At 36.9% G+C, this 17,928-nt stretch overlaps 1 protein-coding gene across 2 annotated transcripts in view; it reads left to right on the top strand.

Moving 5' to 3' along the window:
• Positions 1-325: 325 nt before the first annotated feature.
• LOC125861832 (phospholipid-transporting ATPase 3-like) overlaps positions 326-17,928 on the top strand; it is a 34,417-nt gene continuing 16,814 nt past the window's right edge. For both annotated transcript variants that reach the window (XM_049541715.1, XM_049541724.1), the window contains exons 1-7: positions 326-653; positions 2,562-2,627; positions 9,525-9,586; positions 10,109-10,190; positions 10,360-10,470; positions 16,216-16,293; positions 16,455-16,551. In XM_049541715.1, the coding sequence (XP_049397672.1) occupies positions 480-653; positions 2,562-2,627; positions 9,525-9,586; positions 10,109-10,190; positions 10,360-10,470; positions 16,216-16,293; positions 16,455-16,551 (670 nt within the window). In that variant the 5' untranslated portion in view covers positions 326-479. The remainder of the gene's footprint in view (positions 654-2,561; positions 2,628-9,524; positions 9,587-10,108; positions 10,191-10,359; positions 10,471-16,215; positions 16,294-16,454; positions 16,552-17,928) is intronic.

Below are 17,928 nucleotides of genomic sequence, written 5' to 3'. Positions count from 1 at the left end.
AAATATGATGGAGGATATCTGAATATCATTTACGATAGTTCAAAAATATATTTTTCATTATTCCCTTTTTTTTTTTTTTTAAATAATCCAAAAAAAAAAAAAAACACCACGTCACACGTCCACAACCTGAAACTTTGAAAGGTTCAACTGACTAACAGTTGCAATTACGCCGACGATAAAGGCGAAGTATTAAACTTCGAAAACGGCGACGTTTACTCTATTATTAAGTGCGTGCATATACACGCGCTAATCAGAATAGAATATTTTTTTTCTTCACGCGCTTTTTAAGGAAAATATCTCGTAGCGCAAACAAAGGAAAGAACGATGAAGAAGAAGTTCCAATTAAGTCTTTCTTCTTCAACTCCATTCAACTAAAGAGATAAATCCAACAAAATATCACTTGAAAAAAAATACGAAGTAAGAGTTTATCGCCGGCGAGTATTTTCTCCGGTCTGGCGAGATTGAGTAGGAGTTGAAGAATGGGTGGAGGATGGAGAGGATCTGGATCGGCAGCTAGTACAAGTAGAACGCCGATACTTAATCGTATTTCATCTTCTCGAAGTATTCGTCTTGGTCAAGTGCAGCCTCAAGCACCAGGTCATCGAACTGTTTTTCTGAATGATCGTGATGCTAATGCCCTTGCTAAATTCAAGGTAATTTTGTTTCTAAGCTTTCTTACTTATTGTTGAAATGACAGAGGATGAATTTCTGTTAGTGGATAATCAGTAGTACTGAATGGATAAAGACGCTACTTAGTGTCTGTGAGAGTGTATGTCAGAGAGTGTGTTTATCTAGGTGGAGCTAGGATTCGAATTTTATAGGTTCTGTACTATGACCAAATCCGTAGCTCCTATAAGTTACTGAGTTTACAATTGAAAATCTATATATACTTAATGCATTTTTAAGCAAATATAGGTTCTAAGCAAAAACTGGTGTTTGTGTTTATATATTGTCTTTTATGGGTTCAAATGAAGCAAATGGATGGTGAGGATTCGTATAGATTAACTCCAGCTAACTTGAGATTGAGACATAGTAGCTGTTATTCTTGTATGTTCTTATGATTGAAGGGAAAAACATTGAGTGTCTGATTAAAATACTGTACATTTTATCTGATTGTTGTATCTGTTATTTCCACAGAGTGGATTTGGTAATTTTAAGATTTTAAGTTGGCGGGTATGGGGTATTACTGAATGGGTAGTATTAATGTTTATATTTAAAAATGTGGTCTTTATGACTTCAAATGGAGCAAAATGGATAATGATGAACTAACTTGAGATTGAAGTCTAGTAGCTTTTGTGTTTGTATGTTCATATAATTCAAGGGAAAAATGTTAGTGTCTGATTAAGATAATGCACATTCATCTGATTGTTGTATGAGCAATTCTCTATTTTAGTTTAGTTTATTTATCTCTACGGTAAAGATGCTCGGTATGGGGATGAAGTTGTTGAAGTGGTGAATGTGGGTTTAGGGATTTGACGACATTGATTGAGGACTTGGAACTATTCAGTTTATCTAAGATGCTTAGAGTAAAGTACTCCCTCTGTTTCAATTTGTTTGTCTTACTTTCTTTTTTAGTCCGTTGCAAAAAGAATCCCGCTTTCTCTTTTTGGCAACTCTTTAGTTCTAACTTTCCACATGACATATTTAAGACACAAGCTTAAAGGGTATTTTGGTACATTCTACAAATTGTTAGTTTAAGATCGCAAAATTCTAAAGGCTTCTTTACTCTCTTAAACCATGTGCCAAGTCAAAACCAAACAATTAAAACGGAGGGAGTAATCATTTAGAAGGAGAAGTAAAGGTTTGTTCCAATTTCTTCCTGGCCTTAAGTACAAAAATTCGGGTTACGTTAAATGAACCACCCAATAATGTAGAAATATAATTATGTTGTCAATGTTTATAAGTTAAACCCTTTTTATTTGGATCTAGTTTAAATAAACTGACAGTCTAAAGGTTGTTTATGCTATCAGTGTAGTTTTAAGGGTTAGTAGCTATACATTTACCTGATTGAAATGAAGTAAAATAATCATTGCTTTCCTTGCAAGAGTATCTGTTACTTCTGTGTTCGCTGAAGCTTTTTAATTATTTTAAATGTGCTTTGGGTGTGTGCTTATTTCTACACTCGAAGAATACGAAAAAGAAGAAATATATTCCTGATTTTCATCTAATTTGCTTAAACCTCTATTCCTTTGGAGCTGATACAGCTGATTCTGGGCACCTAGTTTCCAAACTTTTCTTAAACTTTTGGTTATATAAGCTAGTTGTTTGGTCAACTGATTAAGGGAGAAGGAAAAAACAAAAAAGAGAAACAAGGAAATTCAGCTGCTTTTTCTGGCAATCTACTTGGATGGTTTAGTAAAGTGTAATAAAATATAAACATGCCTTTCGCTGACACAATAAAAGCATGCCTCATGCTGACAAGGTGCAGGTTAAGTGATGTATTAAGGAAAATGTCAAATGGTAGCTTATAGTCCCCTGTGTATAAATTGTGTTCCTCGCCAAGTTTGTTATACATATATTTTAGCTTTGATCTTGATTAGTTGCAATAATTTTATTTTCAGGGAAATTCTGTTTCAACGACAAAGTATGATGTCCTAACGTTCCTGCCAAAGGGGTTATTTGAACAGGTAAATTGGCTTTGCTCTTTTCCTGTGTCCTTTTAAGCTTATTACTTTTGCTGAATTAAGTTTTACGTATTTACTCCGACTTAAACAGTAAATTATTCTTCCATTTGAAAACTACGCAGTGTTGGTATATAATTTAGAGGACACATACACAAGCCCTCTAATTTCCTAATTTCCTACAATCGTGTTGTGCCAAGAGCAGATCTTGCAGACAACTTTGAAGAGTGTGACATAACTAAGTTTCCCAGCCTATTAATGGGGAATGAAGAAGGAGAAGTTCCTTAAGTAACTAGTGAGCCTTTTTTTAATGTGTTTTTTCAATATGCTATGGTTGTTAAGAATTGTTAGACCTGCTGTAACTAAGGTCTATAAACGCAGGAAGAAGGGTGAAAATAAGGCCTAAATATTACTATTACTGCTTTATTTAGTTATTACTATGTATATGTATTTTATTACTGCTGTATTTAGTTATTACTACGTATATGTAGTTTTAGCAGTTACTTAGCAGTTACATAGAAGTCAAGATAGTTATTAAGGAAGACAAACAGTTTATTCTGGAGGATATTATTGGTTCTGCAGTTAAACTGGAGGGTAAGGTACCTCGAAATACCTTGGTTGTTGGGTGAATTATCATTCATAGATCTTGTTTGTCTATTTGTAAATTTGTTCTATTAGTTGGCACTGTTATTAAAAGCGAAAAGCGCAAAAAAGCTCTAAGGTCCGTGGGGGCTTTAAGCACAAAGCGCAAATAAAGCGTGGGCTTTAATGAAAAACGGCGCAAAGGGAGAAAAACATAAAATGTGTTTGTTTAGTCCAAGACCAATAATTATAACCATGAATGACAAATATATGACCAAAGAAATTGAAAAAAAAATATGATAAAGTTAAATATCAATTGTTTAGTGTCACTTCTTCATAAGAGACTCATTGACAAGGAAAAGTTTGTCTTAGAACTTTGATGACGACACTGAGGCGCACATAAAGCGAGGCGAAGCGCTCAACACGTTATAAGCCTCACTTTAGGGCTTAAGCGCGCCTTTGGTAACACTGTTAGTTGGTGGAAATATATATATCAGTGTAGGGTATTGCTATCTTCCTGTGTTCTTGGAAGTGTACAACATAAGGTTGGAGATTTTTTGGGTTCCTAACAAATTTAGTATCAGAGCCTTTATGGTTTCAACTAGAATAGAAGGGAGGATTGAAGGGTTAGAGAAGACAATGACCGAAGTACGAGAGGAGATTGTTTCAGTATGTGATTACCTGGGGCAGCTACGAGACTGGATGCACAACAAAGATGAATGTGACGTTGAAATTCTTCAACATATGAAAGGAAAATCAACAGTTCAGACAGATCTAATTATGGCTATAGATGTGATGGCAGAGAACAACAACAATCACTAAGGTGATGGATTTCGCGAAGAAGTTCGACCACAATTTCGCGATTCATGCATCCTAGAAGGCTGGAACTGTCCTTATTTTCTGGTGATAATCCATATGGGTGGCTTAATAGAGCGGAATGTTATTTTCATTTTAATGGCATTGACGACAAGGATAAATTGGAGGCAACTGCTGTTTGCCTTGAAGGTAGAGCCCTAAATTGGTTCCAATGGTGGGAGTCAAGAATCCGATTGTCACATGGGATGTGTTTCGAGTAGCCATACTCCAACGATTTACTCCATCACAGTTAGGAAACTTATATGAGGCTTTGATAGGGTTGCAACAAATTGGAAGTGTGGCCCAATACAGAGAAGATTTCGAATTACTTTCAACACCTTTGAAAGATGCCGATGATGATGGGAATTTTTATTAATGGCCTGAGAGAGGAGATCAAAGCAGAATTGCATCTTAGCAAGCTAGGAACTCTAACCCAAACTATGGACCAAAGCGCCAACATATTGAAGGGAAGAATTGGGCTCTCAGCCAAGCCCACTTACCAAAACATATGTGTATGTCGCTTTCTAGGGGCTCAGTGCATTTTCCAGTGATTGACAATAGCCGTACAGGAAGTGTTACCGGTCCCCAAGTAGGTGGAGTAATAACACGTTTTCATTCTGCCCGTACAGCAGTTACAACAATACCACGACATTTTCAAGAACAAAAGCGAGGAGAAAATGTGCAACTAAGACCTGAAATTTCTGCAAGGCGAGGAGGAGCATACAAGAGGCTATCTGATGCAGAGTATTAGGATAAATTAAGGAAAGGACCTTGTTTTTCGCTGCGATGAAAAATATGGCCCTAATCACCGGTGCAATTTAAAACAATTAAATCTGCTTATTGTAGCAACAGAGGACGACGAAGATGGAGGCATTGAAGAGTCTTTGGAGGAGATAATCAACACAGAGATGGACCAATTAAATGATCAAGGACAACCAGAGTCACAAAAGTTAATGGAGTTGTCTTTGTACTCTATAGCAGGATTTACCACAAAGAAGTCCCTGAAAGTATGGGGAACAATATAGGGAGAAGAAAGTTATTGTGTTGATTGATAGCGGTGCATCAACAAATTTTATATTTGGCGCAGTAGCTGAAGCATTAAGGTTAAAGCAAACTGAAACTAAGCCGTTTGTGGTGGAAGTGGGGTATGGCTAACAAGTAAAGAGTAGGGGAAGATGCAAAGAAGTGGAATTGTGGATTGATAAATTGCGGATAACACAGGATTATCTACTTTTTAATTTGAGCAGTGCTGATGTGGTGTTAGGATTAGAGTGGCTGGAAATCTTGGGTGATATTCAAGCTAATTTTAGAACCTTGACATTGAAATTTGAAGTAGAAGGGCAAACACAAGTTGTTCGAGGAGACCCCTCGCTGTCAAAATCAGTAGCTTCACTAAAAACTTTGATTAAGGCCTTGCAGGGAGATGGAGTAGGATATTATGTTGATCTGAAAATATTAACTGCAAGGGAAGAACAAGAGAATCTGGATTTGCAGCAACTACTGGAAGAATTTGGAGCTTTATTTGAGGAACTCAAAGGGCTGCCACCCAATAGGAGTCATGACCATGCTATACGACTTAAAAAGGAATCTGATCCACCTAATATTCGTCCATATCGTTATCCACATTACCAAAAAAATGAGATTGAATAGTACGGGAAATGTTAGTAACTGGTATCATCCCAACAATCGATGAGTTACTAGATGAGCTTGGGGGTGCCACTATATTTTCAAAATTGGATCTACGATCAGGGTTCCATCAAATCCGTGTTTGCAAGGAGGATGTAGCAAAAACAGCTTTCCGTACACATGAAGGCCACTATGAATATTTGGTCATGCCATTTGGGTTGTCTAATGCACCATCTACTTTTCAAGCCTTGATGAATGAAATATTTTGGCCTTACTTACGTAAGTTTGTATTGGTCTTTTTCGATGATAAATTAGTTTATAGTACAAATTTTCCTTTTCACATGGATCATTTGCGGGAAGTGCTACAAATTCTAAAATTTCATAACTTGGTTGTCAATCGAAAGAAATATCATTTTGGACAACAACAATTTGAGTATTTGGGCCATATTATTTCAGCAAGTGGAGTCGCGGCGGATCCTGCCAAAATAACAAGTATGGTTAATTGGCCAAGTCTAAAAGATGTTAAAGGCTTGCGGGGATTTTTGGGACTCACCGGTTACTATAGAAAGTTTTGTTCGTGACTATGGGAAAATAGCGAGGACACTCACACAATTGCTCAAGAAAGATGCTTTTCGCTGGAATAAAGAAGTTCAATTAGCTTTTGATTCACTTAAGGAAGCTATGGTCACTTTGCCAGTTTTGGCACTACGCCACTACCATATTTTAACAAGGTGTTTGTGGTTGAGACAGATGCCTCAGGGTTAGGGATTGGAGCTGTCCTAATGCAAGAGGGACATCCTATCGCTTTTCTTAGCCAAGGATTTTCAATTCGGGCTCAATCTAAATCAGTATATGAGAGGGAGTTAATGACTAGTTTTTGTTGTCCAAAAGTGGCGTCATTATTTGATGGGTCAACATTTCATTATACGAACAGATCAACGAAGTCTCCAGTTTCTCATGGACCAGCATGTTATGGCAGAAGAGCAACAAAAATGGATCACCAAGTTGATGGGATTTGATTTGACATTCAATATCGTCCTGGTTGTGAAAATAAGGCAGCTGATGCCTTGTCCCGCCAATTTCATTTCATGGCTTTTTCTGTTTTAAGCAGCAGTACCTTAGATGATCTTTCCACTGAAGTTCAACAAGACGATCAACTTCGTCAGTTGATGCACGATTTGCTCCAGGATCTAACTTCACGACCGAATTATGCTCTTAATAATGGCTGCCTATATTTCAAAAGTCGGTTTGTGATTCCTCGGTCGTCATTACACATTCCTATGCTCCTTAGGGAATTTCACTCCTCACCTACGGGTGGTCACTCGGGGTTTTTTCGTACATACAAGAGCATTTCACAAGTCTTGTACTGGAATGGGATCAAAAGGGATGTACAAAACTTTGTGGCTAGTTGTGAAGTTTGCTAGCAGAATAAGTATGAAGCCATTAGTCCCGCTGGCTTGCTGCAGCCATTATCTATTCCTACTCAGGTTTGGGATAATATTGCTATGGATTTCATCAGCGGGTTGCCAAAAGCAATGGGACATGATACTATACTTGTTGTGGTGGAACGTTTCACTAAATATAGTCATTTTCTTCTCTTATCTCATCCATATACAACAAAGAGTGTAGCTGAATTGTTTGTTCGTGAGATTGTACGCTTGCATGGGTTCCCCAAATCTATTGTTTCTGACCGAGATCGGGTTTTTGTCAGCCAATTTTGGCAAGAATTATACAAGTTGTCCGGCACTAGTCTCAAATTGAGCTTAGGATATCACCCTCAAACAGATGGTCAAACTGAGGTTGTTAACCGCTCCTTGGAGACTTATTTGCAGGAACACATCCAAAACAATGGCCAAGGTGGATTTCTTGGGCTGAATTTTGGTTCAATACCACTTACCATGGTTCCACCAAGATGACTCCTTTTAAAGTTTTAGATGGACAAGATCCTCCCTCCTTGTTGCGGTTCACTGAAGAAATTTCTGCTGTTGAAGAGGTCAACCAGCAGCTTGCTGCTTGCAACATTATTCTAGATGAACTCAAAGCTAATTTGACCCATGCTCAAGCTCAAATGAAAATGTATGCTGATGCTAAGCGTTGTGAAGTTTTGTTCCAACCTGGTGATTTGGTTTATCTTTGATTGCAACCTTTCAAGCTTCGTTCACTTGCTAAAAAGGTTAATGAGAATTAACTCCTCGTTACTATGGGCCATATACTGTCTTGAGGAAAATTGGTGAAGTCGCTTATCGCCTTGATTTACCCTCTCATTCGCGGGTGCATCCCGTATTCCATGTTTCTTGGCTAAAGCGTGCTGTGAAGGATTTGATTCCAGTTCAACAACTCCCTCCTTTTGTTGTCTGAAGATCTTGAAATGCTAGTACAACCTGAAAGTGTGATAGATTGTCGGACACTTCTGAATGGCTTCCACGAGGTTCTGATTAAGTGGAAGGACGTGCCTGACTTTGAGAACACTTGGGAACCATATGAAGTTATTGATGCTCAATTTCCTCATTTTCACCTTGAAGACAAGGTGAAACTCGTTGGGGCGGGTATTGTTAGACCTGCTGTAACTAAGGTCTATAAACGCAGGAAGAAGGGCGAAAATAAGGCCTAAATATTACTATTACTGCTTTATTTAGTTATTACTATGTATATGTATTTTATTACTGCTTTATTTAGTTATTACTATGTATATGTAGTTTTAGCAGTTACATAGAAGTTAAGATAGTTATTAAGGAAGACAGACAGTTTATTCTGGAGGATATTATTGGTTCTGCAGTTAAACTGGAGGGTAAGGTACCTCGAAATACCTTGGTTGTTGGGTGGATTATCATTCATAGATCTTGTTTGTCTATTTGTAAATTTGTTCTATTAGTTGGTGGAAATATATATATCAGTGTAGGGTATTGTTATCTTCTTCCTGTGTGCTTGGAAATTTACAGCCTAAAGTTGGAGAGTTTTTGGGTTCCTAACAAGAAGTTCATCATATAGTTTCTTAACTCCCCCCCCAAATTTATCTCTTTAAATAGCAGCTTAATGTCCCATCTAGTGGTTTCCCTCCTTCATGTTAATCCTTGTAACTTGTGAAATGGATGCAGACTAAGTTTGTAAATTGTACTGTTTCTGTTTGGTGGGAAGGGGTCACGAGTGTTAGTTTTTATATCTTTTTCTTTTTGAAAAAGGTTACTGAATATTTGAAGTCCTCTACAAGCATAATATAATGTTAGCCAATTTTGTGTAGATCAGGTTTGGGAAAATGTTCTCACTTAAATCATAATACTATAAGATTTTGGTTAGACAAGAATCTGCCTTTTGAAACCTATTGCTATGGAATTCTAGGGCACTCAAAAGGTGTTTTTTTTGCTTCGCCGGTGGCAAAGGGAGAAATGTCAAAACAAATTTACATAAACTAGTTGGTATTTTATGTGTGTAAGTTCAGGCAAAGGCCTAGATTATCTCCTTTGCATTGTCAGTAGCATCTCGACTCGACTGTGGGGAGAGAGTTTGAAATTGACTTGGTTTGTAATGGATGATGACGGGAAAGTGATTGAGGCCTGTTCAGCTGGACCTTCTTTTTTATCAGTTATTTAGCTTGGCTTTAGAGGAAGAAGAAAAGACAAAAACCGTAGGAACTGTGTCTATTAGTAAATACATTCTACCTTACTGAAAAACAAAATGAATTGTGTCTATTAGTGTTTTTGGCTATTAAAGTTTGTTATTTCAACAAAATCATTTTATATATAGCAAGTTCATTCAGCTTGAAGAATGATGCCATGCAGCCATATTGTTCAAAGCATGTTGTTCTATAGCCCTCATCTTGTTTCTGTGTCCTTACTCTGACAGTTCAGGCGGGTGGCTAATCTGTACTTCCTTATGATCTCAATTTTGTCATGCACACCAATCAGGTATTTAACCCTTATTAACTTCCCCTCTTCCCCATACTATGCATTATTTGTGCTGAAAATGAGTGAAAAGTATATCAAGTATCCCGTGGAATTAATCGAGATGGGCGAAAGCTGGCCCGGAGACCACGGTCATTAAAAAAAGAGTGAAAAGTATAGTGTAGAGTATTTTATTGTGTTAATCATCTAGACAAGATTAGAGTTCACTGTTGTGTGATGCTATTGGTGGTTGTTTGCCTTCGCATTAAATAATAAAATTTCACTTTTTTTGTTTTTGGTTTGTAAGGCATTTGCAAATTATTTCAAGAAATTAATTTTTATTTTATATATATATACATACATATATATATATGTATATATATGTACATACATACATATATATGTATATATATGTACATTCATATATATATGTATATATGTTTTTTTTTTTTTGAAATTGGTAGTGGAAATTAATTTATATTTTGATGACATGTGCTATATTTTCTCATGATTTGCACCTGAAAAAGAACTCTTGTTTGAATACAGTCCTGTAAGTCCAATAACAAATGTGCTTCCTTTGAGCATGGTGCTTCTCGTTTCTCTTATTAAGGAGGCTTGGGAGGACTGGGTGAGTACTATTTCCTTCATTGCCTTCTTTTTCCGTTGGTTCTTAAACTGACTGTATATATATGATATTCTTTAAATAGAGTAATATGCTATTGACACCTTTATCCTTTTACCTCTTTATTAGAAACTATATGCTTATGCTTTCTTTTCTTGTTCCTTCTTTATAACAGAAACGTTTTCAGAATGACAAGTCTATTAATAATTCCTCCATAGACATGTTGCAAGACCAGATTTGGGTAAATGCAACTTGGAAGAAGCTGCAGGCTGGAGATATCGTGAGAGTAAGTATCAACTTTCATGTTGTTTTGATGCTCATCATCAGCATCCATTTATATCTGCTTTGTAACTTTTCTAGGATCTTTATTTAGCTTGTTATGCCAAATGCTTTGTTATATGAGCAAGGATGTGTGTATATCTACAAGTGTGTTACCAGCATGGACACGTTGAATTTCTAGAGGGCCTTTTGTATATTTTGGGAAATTCATATGAAGTATGCCACTGATCTCCTCTACTAACACAGTTCTGCTAGGCAATCTCTGTAACCTATGTAACTAGAACCATACATTGCATCATAGCGTAAGAAGTTCAGCTCATAGTTGAAACTGCATATTGTGGATAATTAGCAGACAAATAAAGATACATATTCTGGTTTGCTTCTTTTGAATTTATCTAGAAGTCAAACTTTGCCGTGGTGTTTTAGGAGCTGAATGTCTGGTCATGACACCAATTAGTGTGATTATATGTCCTTTCAAATGTAGGTTTTGAGTCATCAACAATTGGGATGGGGAAGATGATCTATAGAATTTTTTTTTTTTTTTGAGAATTAGTTGTCACGCCCCGAGCCTACACCCTGGGCGGGACTGGCACTCGGAGACCATTTCTGGCCCCAAGCGAACCCTTGGCCTGGCTTACTTAACTCAGCGGAAGACTTAACTCAATGAAACAGTCTCAAATAATAACTTAAAGAATAATAAGTTGGCCAAAATGGCACTCAAGTCTTAAACAACATCTGAAAGATAAAGAAAGACATCTGAACTAATAACTATCTGACTGTCTATGAAGCCTCTAAAATACTGAGATGGATGTTGGGACAAACCCAACAACATCCTAATAAATGAAAGACTGAAAGCGAATAAAAGAGTCCTCCGGAATGCAAGGAGGCTCACCACTGACTCTGAGCTGCTCAATTGGATCAACGAGGTGTTGGATGCTGATCCTGATTACCTGTGTCTGCATCATAATAAGATGCAGGTTAACTGGCATCAGTACATTGAATGTATGAGTATGCGAGTTGGAATGCTAAACCACACATAGGCTAGAAGGAATCTGAAAGAAACTGAATAACTTACCTGGCTCACTCAACTCAACCTGACTGACTCATTTCAATATAGAGCAATTTAAAGCAAGTGCAATATAAAGAAAAGATGTTTAAAACATGCTATAAACTCTGTGTGTATGCAAGGATACAATAAATCTGAGATGTATATAGAAATACAAATGAACTGATGTATATAGAAATACAATAACTGCTGTGGGAGTTTCTCTAACCGACAACCATCACATAAGAGCTATAGTGATGATACAACGATCAACCTCACGCTGCCAAAGCATTCTATACCCGACCAAAGGTACATAACCTGAACTGCCTAATGGATCCACTAGTCTATCTTGAAAAGGATTCATCTAAAAAAAAAATATGATCCTTTTCTACCCATGGTGGCTACATGGTTCTATGAGGGCTGTGGGTTCTTTGAACGCTCGCTCAATTCGGTGCTCAATACTACTCTCAAAATATACTAGCTCTTATGTTTTTAAAACATACTTCTTTTGTGATTTGATATTAGTGCTCAAAAACTTAGCTCAAAGGCTATCTTGGAAATCTCAGTTCCCCTGCTTGCTTCATTTAGAAAGCTATTACTCTTTTCTGAAAACTAGCCCGAATACTCTTTGGAAATCTCAGTTCCGTTCTTATTTAAATGTGAAAACATTTTAAATCTCTTTGGGAATACTTAGTCCCCATATACTTTTGAAGAAATGAACTTCAAACTTTACTCTTTACTCTACTTGAACTTGAAGTCTTAAAACAAAGTTAAAACATTTGGAAAAGACTTCTGGAAAACTCTAAGAACTCATCTTGACTTGACTCTTACTTCTCTTGACTTTGATTTTAACTTTCCTTGAATTGGATTATGGATTCAAGGTTCATGATCTCATGTTTATGGATGATTTCATGATGTTTAGATGTATTTTAGAATGTTAGAATCAACTAGGAAACATATGTACATCACTTAGGAACACGTACGAGAAGGTGGGGAACGAATGGGGAGAACTGGCGTCTCTGGCGCTCTGAGAGGCGTGGGGCGCCATGCCCCAAACCTCAGAGAGCTGGGTGGGGCGCTCTGGCTGGGGCGACGCGCCAGAGGTCAAACCTCAGAGAACAGTTTGGGGTGCGTTGAGAGGCGCGACGCCCCAACCCCTGTACCCAGGTGTTCTCGACTTTTCTCCTCCGTTTTTCATCTCTAAACCCTCCAAACTTCCATGATACTTTGCCCAAACCCCTAGGATCAATTGTACCCTCAGTATACAACCAATCTAACTCGCAAAACAACCCGGAAACATGAATCAATTCAACACTAGACATTCAACAATCAACCCACAAGAATTCAACAATGTTCTTCAAGAACTTCACTTTCTTAACATTCAAACAACTCCAATTTCGCTGAATTGAAACAAGTTAGTGTGTGGGTGAATTAACCCAACACGAAAGAAATCTCACATACCTTAATAGGGATCACCCCCGACGAATTCCACTCGCAATCTTAAATGATCTTGGCTAATTCTTGCCTTCTTCTCCCGCTCTTTCTTTCTTTCTTTCTCTCTTCTCCAAGCCCTAAGCGTATTCTAACTTTTCAAAACTGAATTAAGTTCTGTTTTTACCCCTATAAATCCCTAAAAACGAATTAGGAAATTAATTAGAGAAAAGACTACTTTGCCTTTCCCTAAATCCGAATTGAAACTTTCCTCGATCTAACAATCCAACTTCCGAAAGGCATATCTCACTCATACGAAGTCGAAATCGTGCAATCTTGGCAGCGTTCGAAAGATCTCTCCAAGGGCTTTCTAAACATGTCAAGAGCTGCTCCTAACTCCTCCTGAGCTAGGAGTTATGGCCGTTTGAAAATGGCCAAAACTCACTTTCTTAACTTAGACAAAATTTCCAGATTTCCTTATTCTTTCCAAAAATCAATATTTTTATATTTTAAACTCTTTATAGTTGTTTCTCGGTGCGAGATGTTACATTAGTACTGTTGTGTATGTTACATTAGTACTGTTGTGTTCTTCTTAAGGAATACTGACCACCTCCAAAAATTACAAGGTAGTAAGGTTAACCTAAGAAAGCTATCATCTCATCTACTTCCTCTATACAATTTCCTTTACACCAAGAAAAAAAGACACTAAACAGTTCCATTTCACATCATTAATGAACTTGATCTTGTCTTCAAAACATCTTCCATTCCTTTCCTTCCATAGTGTCCACCATATGCATAGCGGTATTATCCTCCACCATTTTTTCCGACTCTTGCTACCCCCTCTTCTCATCCAGGAGCTCATCAAATCTGCAGTATGTTTAGGCATTGTCTATTCCGTCTTTGTAAGACTGCGGAACAGGTTCCACAGTTGTGTAGTGAACTTGCAATGCAAAAAAACACTGTTGTTTGTCTCTCTAGTTTCATTGCACAAAAAACATCTTGTCACTACTACTCTCTCCTTCTTTTGTAGAACCTCATGTGTAAGGCATGCTCTCTTCACCACTAACCAACTGAAACATTTAATCTTGGTGGGAGCCATGCTTTTCCAGATGTTCTATGGAAACTTACTACTCCTTTTGTTTCATTTCTTCGTCTTACTCTTCTTTTAAGTCCATTTCAAAAAGAATGTCTCTTTCCCTTTTTGACGACCTTTTAATTCCAACTTTTTATATGATATGTTTAAGACCACAACATTAAAGACATATCGGTACACTCTGCATATCTTTAATTTAAGTCAAAAATTTCTTCTTTACTTTCTTTAACTTCATGTGAATGTGAAATCAAAATCAGACAAACAAATTGAAATGAAGGCAATGACAAATAAAAGAAACAAAAGTCATTTAACCTTACATTTCTCACCTTGGTGGAACTAAAGTGCATTTGTAGAAAACACGATACAATTAATGTTCACTTTCAATTATGCAAAAGTGCTAGACTGTGTTTTCAAAGGTGTTTTTGGGGAGAGTCTCGGGGTGGGGTGTACTAAAAACGTTTCGGGGCATAAATGGAAGACGTAGATCCATAGGGCGTACGCCTTAGAATTTGAGGCGTAAGCTCCGGAAGCAAAAGCGTACACCTTGAGCGTTAAATTTGATGTTTGTTATTTTAAAAATATATTTGCTATGTTTCTTTTTTAATTTTGGTGTAATGATATTTATACTCTATGCTATCATGTTTTTACGTTGTAGTGATTTTTTCTCAAGTATATAAATAGGGAAAATGCCCCCAAGGCCTAGCTCAAGTGGCAAAAGGTGGAGGATTTGTGGCTTAGGTCGCAGGTTCAAGCCCCACACCATGCAAAGCGAAGCCCGGTATTTAAGTGGAGAAGAGTAGAGGGGCGGGCCCATTATCTACCGAGTTTAGAAGGCTGTGATTGGTCCAAAGGGCGGGTCACAGACGGATTTCTCGGTTATCAAAAAAAAAAAAAAAAATAGGGAAAACGATTCTCATATAAAATGACACTGCTATAAATAGTTTTCTTAGATGATTATGCCTGAAATTGATAGGATAGGAATTCGATAACACTATATTCGTGAGTCAACTTTATCCAGTTTTTGTCATTGCTCTTACACATTTTATTCTTCTCCTTTTTAATACATTAATAAAAATCAATTCAAATATTAGTTGAGGATGGGGAAAGACTAGTAGATGTGGAGATCGATGATGGAGTGGATGATAATTTCATTTTAATGATTATCTCAACTATTATCATTTTTAGTGTTGTTGCCTATCTCAAATAATAATTATAATATTTTTTTCGATATTATTGGTTATGTATTTGAATTTATTTGCAAAATTATTGAGAAACTTACTTTTTTTTAAAAAAAAACTGGTAACTTAAATTTACTTTTGTTTATTTACTTAGTAATAAAATTGTAAAATTAAAGATATATGAGACACGCCCTGAAGATCCATAAGACTTATGCCTCGTGTTATGGTTTAACCCCGTGTTGCGTAAAACATCTCACCTCACGCCCTTGCCTTTTAAAACACTAGTGCTAGATTATTGATTATACTATTCATTCATTGCACATCACTATCAGCAGTATCCGGTGTAGTTTTTTGTCCTTCATTATATGTTACTACATGGTATTTCTTGTGCTTTAGTTGTCGCACTATTTTGCTATTGCTAGTGTTCCTTTGCTCTGAACGCTATGTCATACTTTCTCTTTTATTTTCCATGTCTTCTTTATTCTTTTTCTTACTGCTCTGATATGCAATACTTGAGCCGAGGGTCTCCCGAAACAACCTTTCTACCTCCACGAGGTAGAGGTAAGGTACACTCTGTCCTCCCCAGACTCCAGTTTGGGATTTCACTGGGTTTGTTGTTGTTATTGGACCTAATGATTAAAAAAGAAGAAGAGAGGAGCGTGGACCTCCAGTTATTTAGAATGTTACAGCTTTTCAATATGGTTGAATCTGAAGTGCTCTATGAAAAATACAGTCTGCTTGTTCAGTTTAGTCATTGTCCTTTCAGCATGGGAATAGGCCATTACAGATATGTGATTGACATTCGGGATGCGCACCTCACAAATGGAAAATGCTCTTTACTAACTCCTCCCTAAATATTTGATTTGGGAAGGAATTCAATCCTGTTCCTCAAATGTAGTTTTAGCACTTTGGTTTTTTTATACAAGTTATGAAGACCAATGAGAGGCAGTTCTTTTCATTATTCGAAAAAATGTAAGTTTGTACAAGCTCTCCTTTTTCTTGCAGGTTAAGCAGGATGAGTTCTTTCCGGCAGATCTTATTTTTCTTGCCAGCACAAACCCAGATGGGGTCTGCTACATTGAGGTTGTACTTGATCCACATGTAGTTTCTTATTTACTTGTCCGAAAAGATAGGTTGATCTAAATTATTTGGAGAAGAGGTGTTTGGATAATATCATAAATAAATATATTGGTTCTCATCTTTTTCATCCTGTTCTTTCCTAACTGGCACATGGATTTACTCAGACGGCAAATTTGGATGGTGAAACTAATTTAAAGATCAGAAAGGCACTGGAGAAGACCTGGGATTATGTGTCTCCTGAGAAAATATCTACATTCAGAGGTTTGGTTTCTCTGCTGCTGTTGACCAATCAAATGTTTTTGCATGATAATGCCTGTAACTTTGACATTTTGTCGTACTAGCGCAATGAAATTACTTCTAGTCTAGTGGAAGATCCACATGTAGCATATAGCCTTCGAAATAGACATGCTGCATTCCTTCTTTCCAGATTTTCCAATGCAGGCTGCTTGATATCCTTCGACGTGCTAGATTTGTTTTTAGGCCATGAAAAGTTAAGCGAGGCTATTTTATAGCTGGTTTCTTTCTTAAAATGTACTTTGTAACACAGATAGTCGCTGTTTAGTTACAACTACTTCACCTCTAAGTTCATATCTGGTTAATATATCTTCAGATCTCAGCATGAAGTGCACAAGTCAAGCCATTGTGCACGGACCATCCATGAGATGAACATGTAAATTCAAATATTTATCTGCTATATATATCTCTCTTATCTCTCTTTCTATATACTTTTATAAAAGTGGGAAGCCCTAAACTAAAAGTTGAAAGACCAAAATACCCTTTTAATAATATATATTTAAGAATAATAATTAAATAAAAAATCTCTATATATCCTTTTTTTTTTTTTTCAGGAAAAGAATAGATCCGATTATAGAATTGGGGAGTGGAAAACATGAACTAAAAAGCTATATATCTATACTATTATAAAAGTGGAGTGGAAAACATGAACTATGTGAGAAATATATGGGGAAGATATTATTGAATTGTGTATCTAAATTGTTACATTGAGACCCTATTTATAGACAATACATTGAAATCCTTTTCTAACTAGGATTCCTATTCCTATTCTTCTTCCTATTCTAAGTAGGAGTATATGTACATATTTCTATTCTAACACTCCCCCTCAAGCTGGTGCATACAAATCATATGTACCTAGCTTGTTACAGATGTAATTAATACGAGGACTTGTGAGGGACTTGGTGAAGATATCTGCAAGCTGATCATTTGACTTCACAAATTTCGTAACAATATCTCCGGAGAGTATCTTTTCTCTGACAAAGTGACGGCCAATCTCAATGTGCTTAGTCCTTTCATGAAACACTGGATTTGATGCAATATGAAGAGCTGCTTGATTGCCACACACAAGTTCCATCTGATCAATTTCGCCAAATTTTAGTTCTCCCAGCAACTGTTTGATCCAGACTAGCTCACAAGTTGCTGCTGCCATTGCTCGATATTCTGATTCTGCACTAGATCGAGCAACCACACTTTGTTTCTTACTCTTCCACGACACCAAATTACCTCCTACTAAAACACAATATCCGGATGTCGAACGTCTATCAGAGGGTGATCCTGCCCAATCAGCGTCTGTATATCCAGTGATATGCTCATGACCTTGATCCTCATAGAGTAGTCCTTTAC

The sequence above is a fragment of the Solanum stenotomum genome, chromosome 1 (genome assembly GCF_019186545.1).
Source record: "Solanum stenotomum isolate F172 chromosome 1, ASM1918654v1, whole genome shotgun sequence".
NCBI classification, from domain to species: domain Eukaryota; kingdom Viridiplantae; phylum Streptophyta; class Magnoliopsida; order Solanales; family Solanaceae; genus Solanum; species Solanum stenotomum.
The sequence above is the reverse complement of the archived record's forward strand: the minus strand, read 5'-3'. Positions and strand labels throughout refer to the sequence as shown.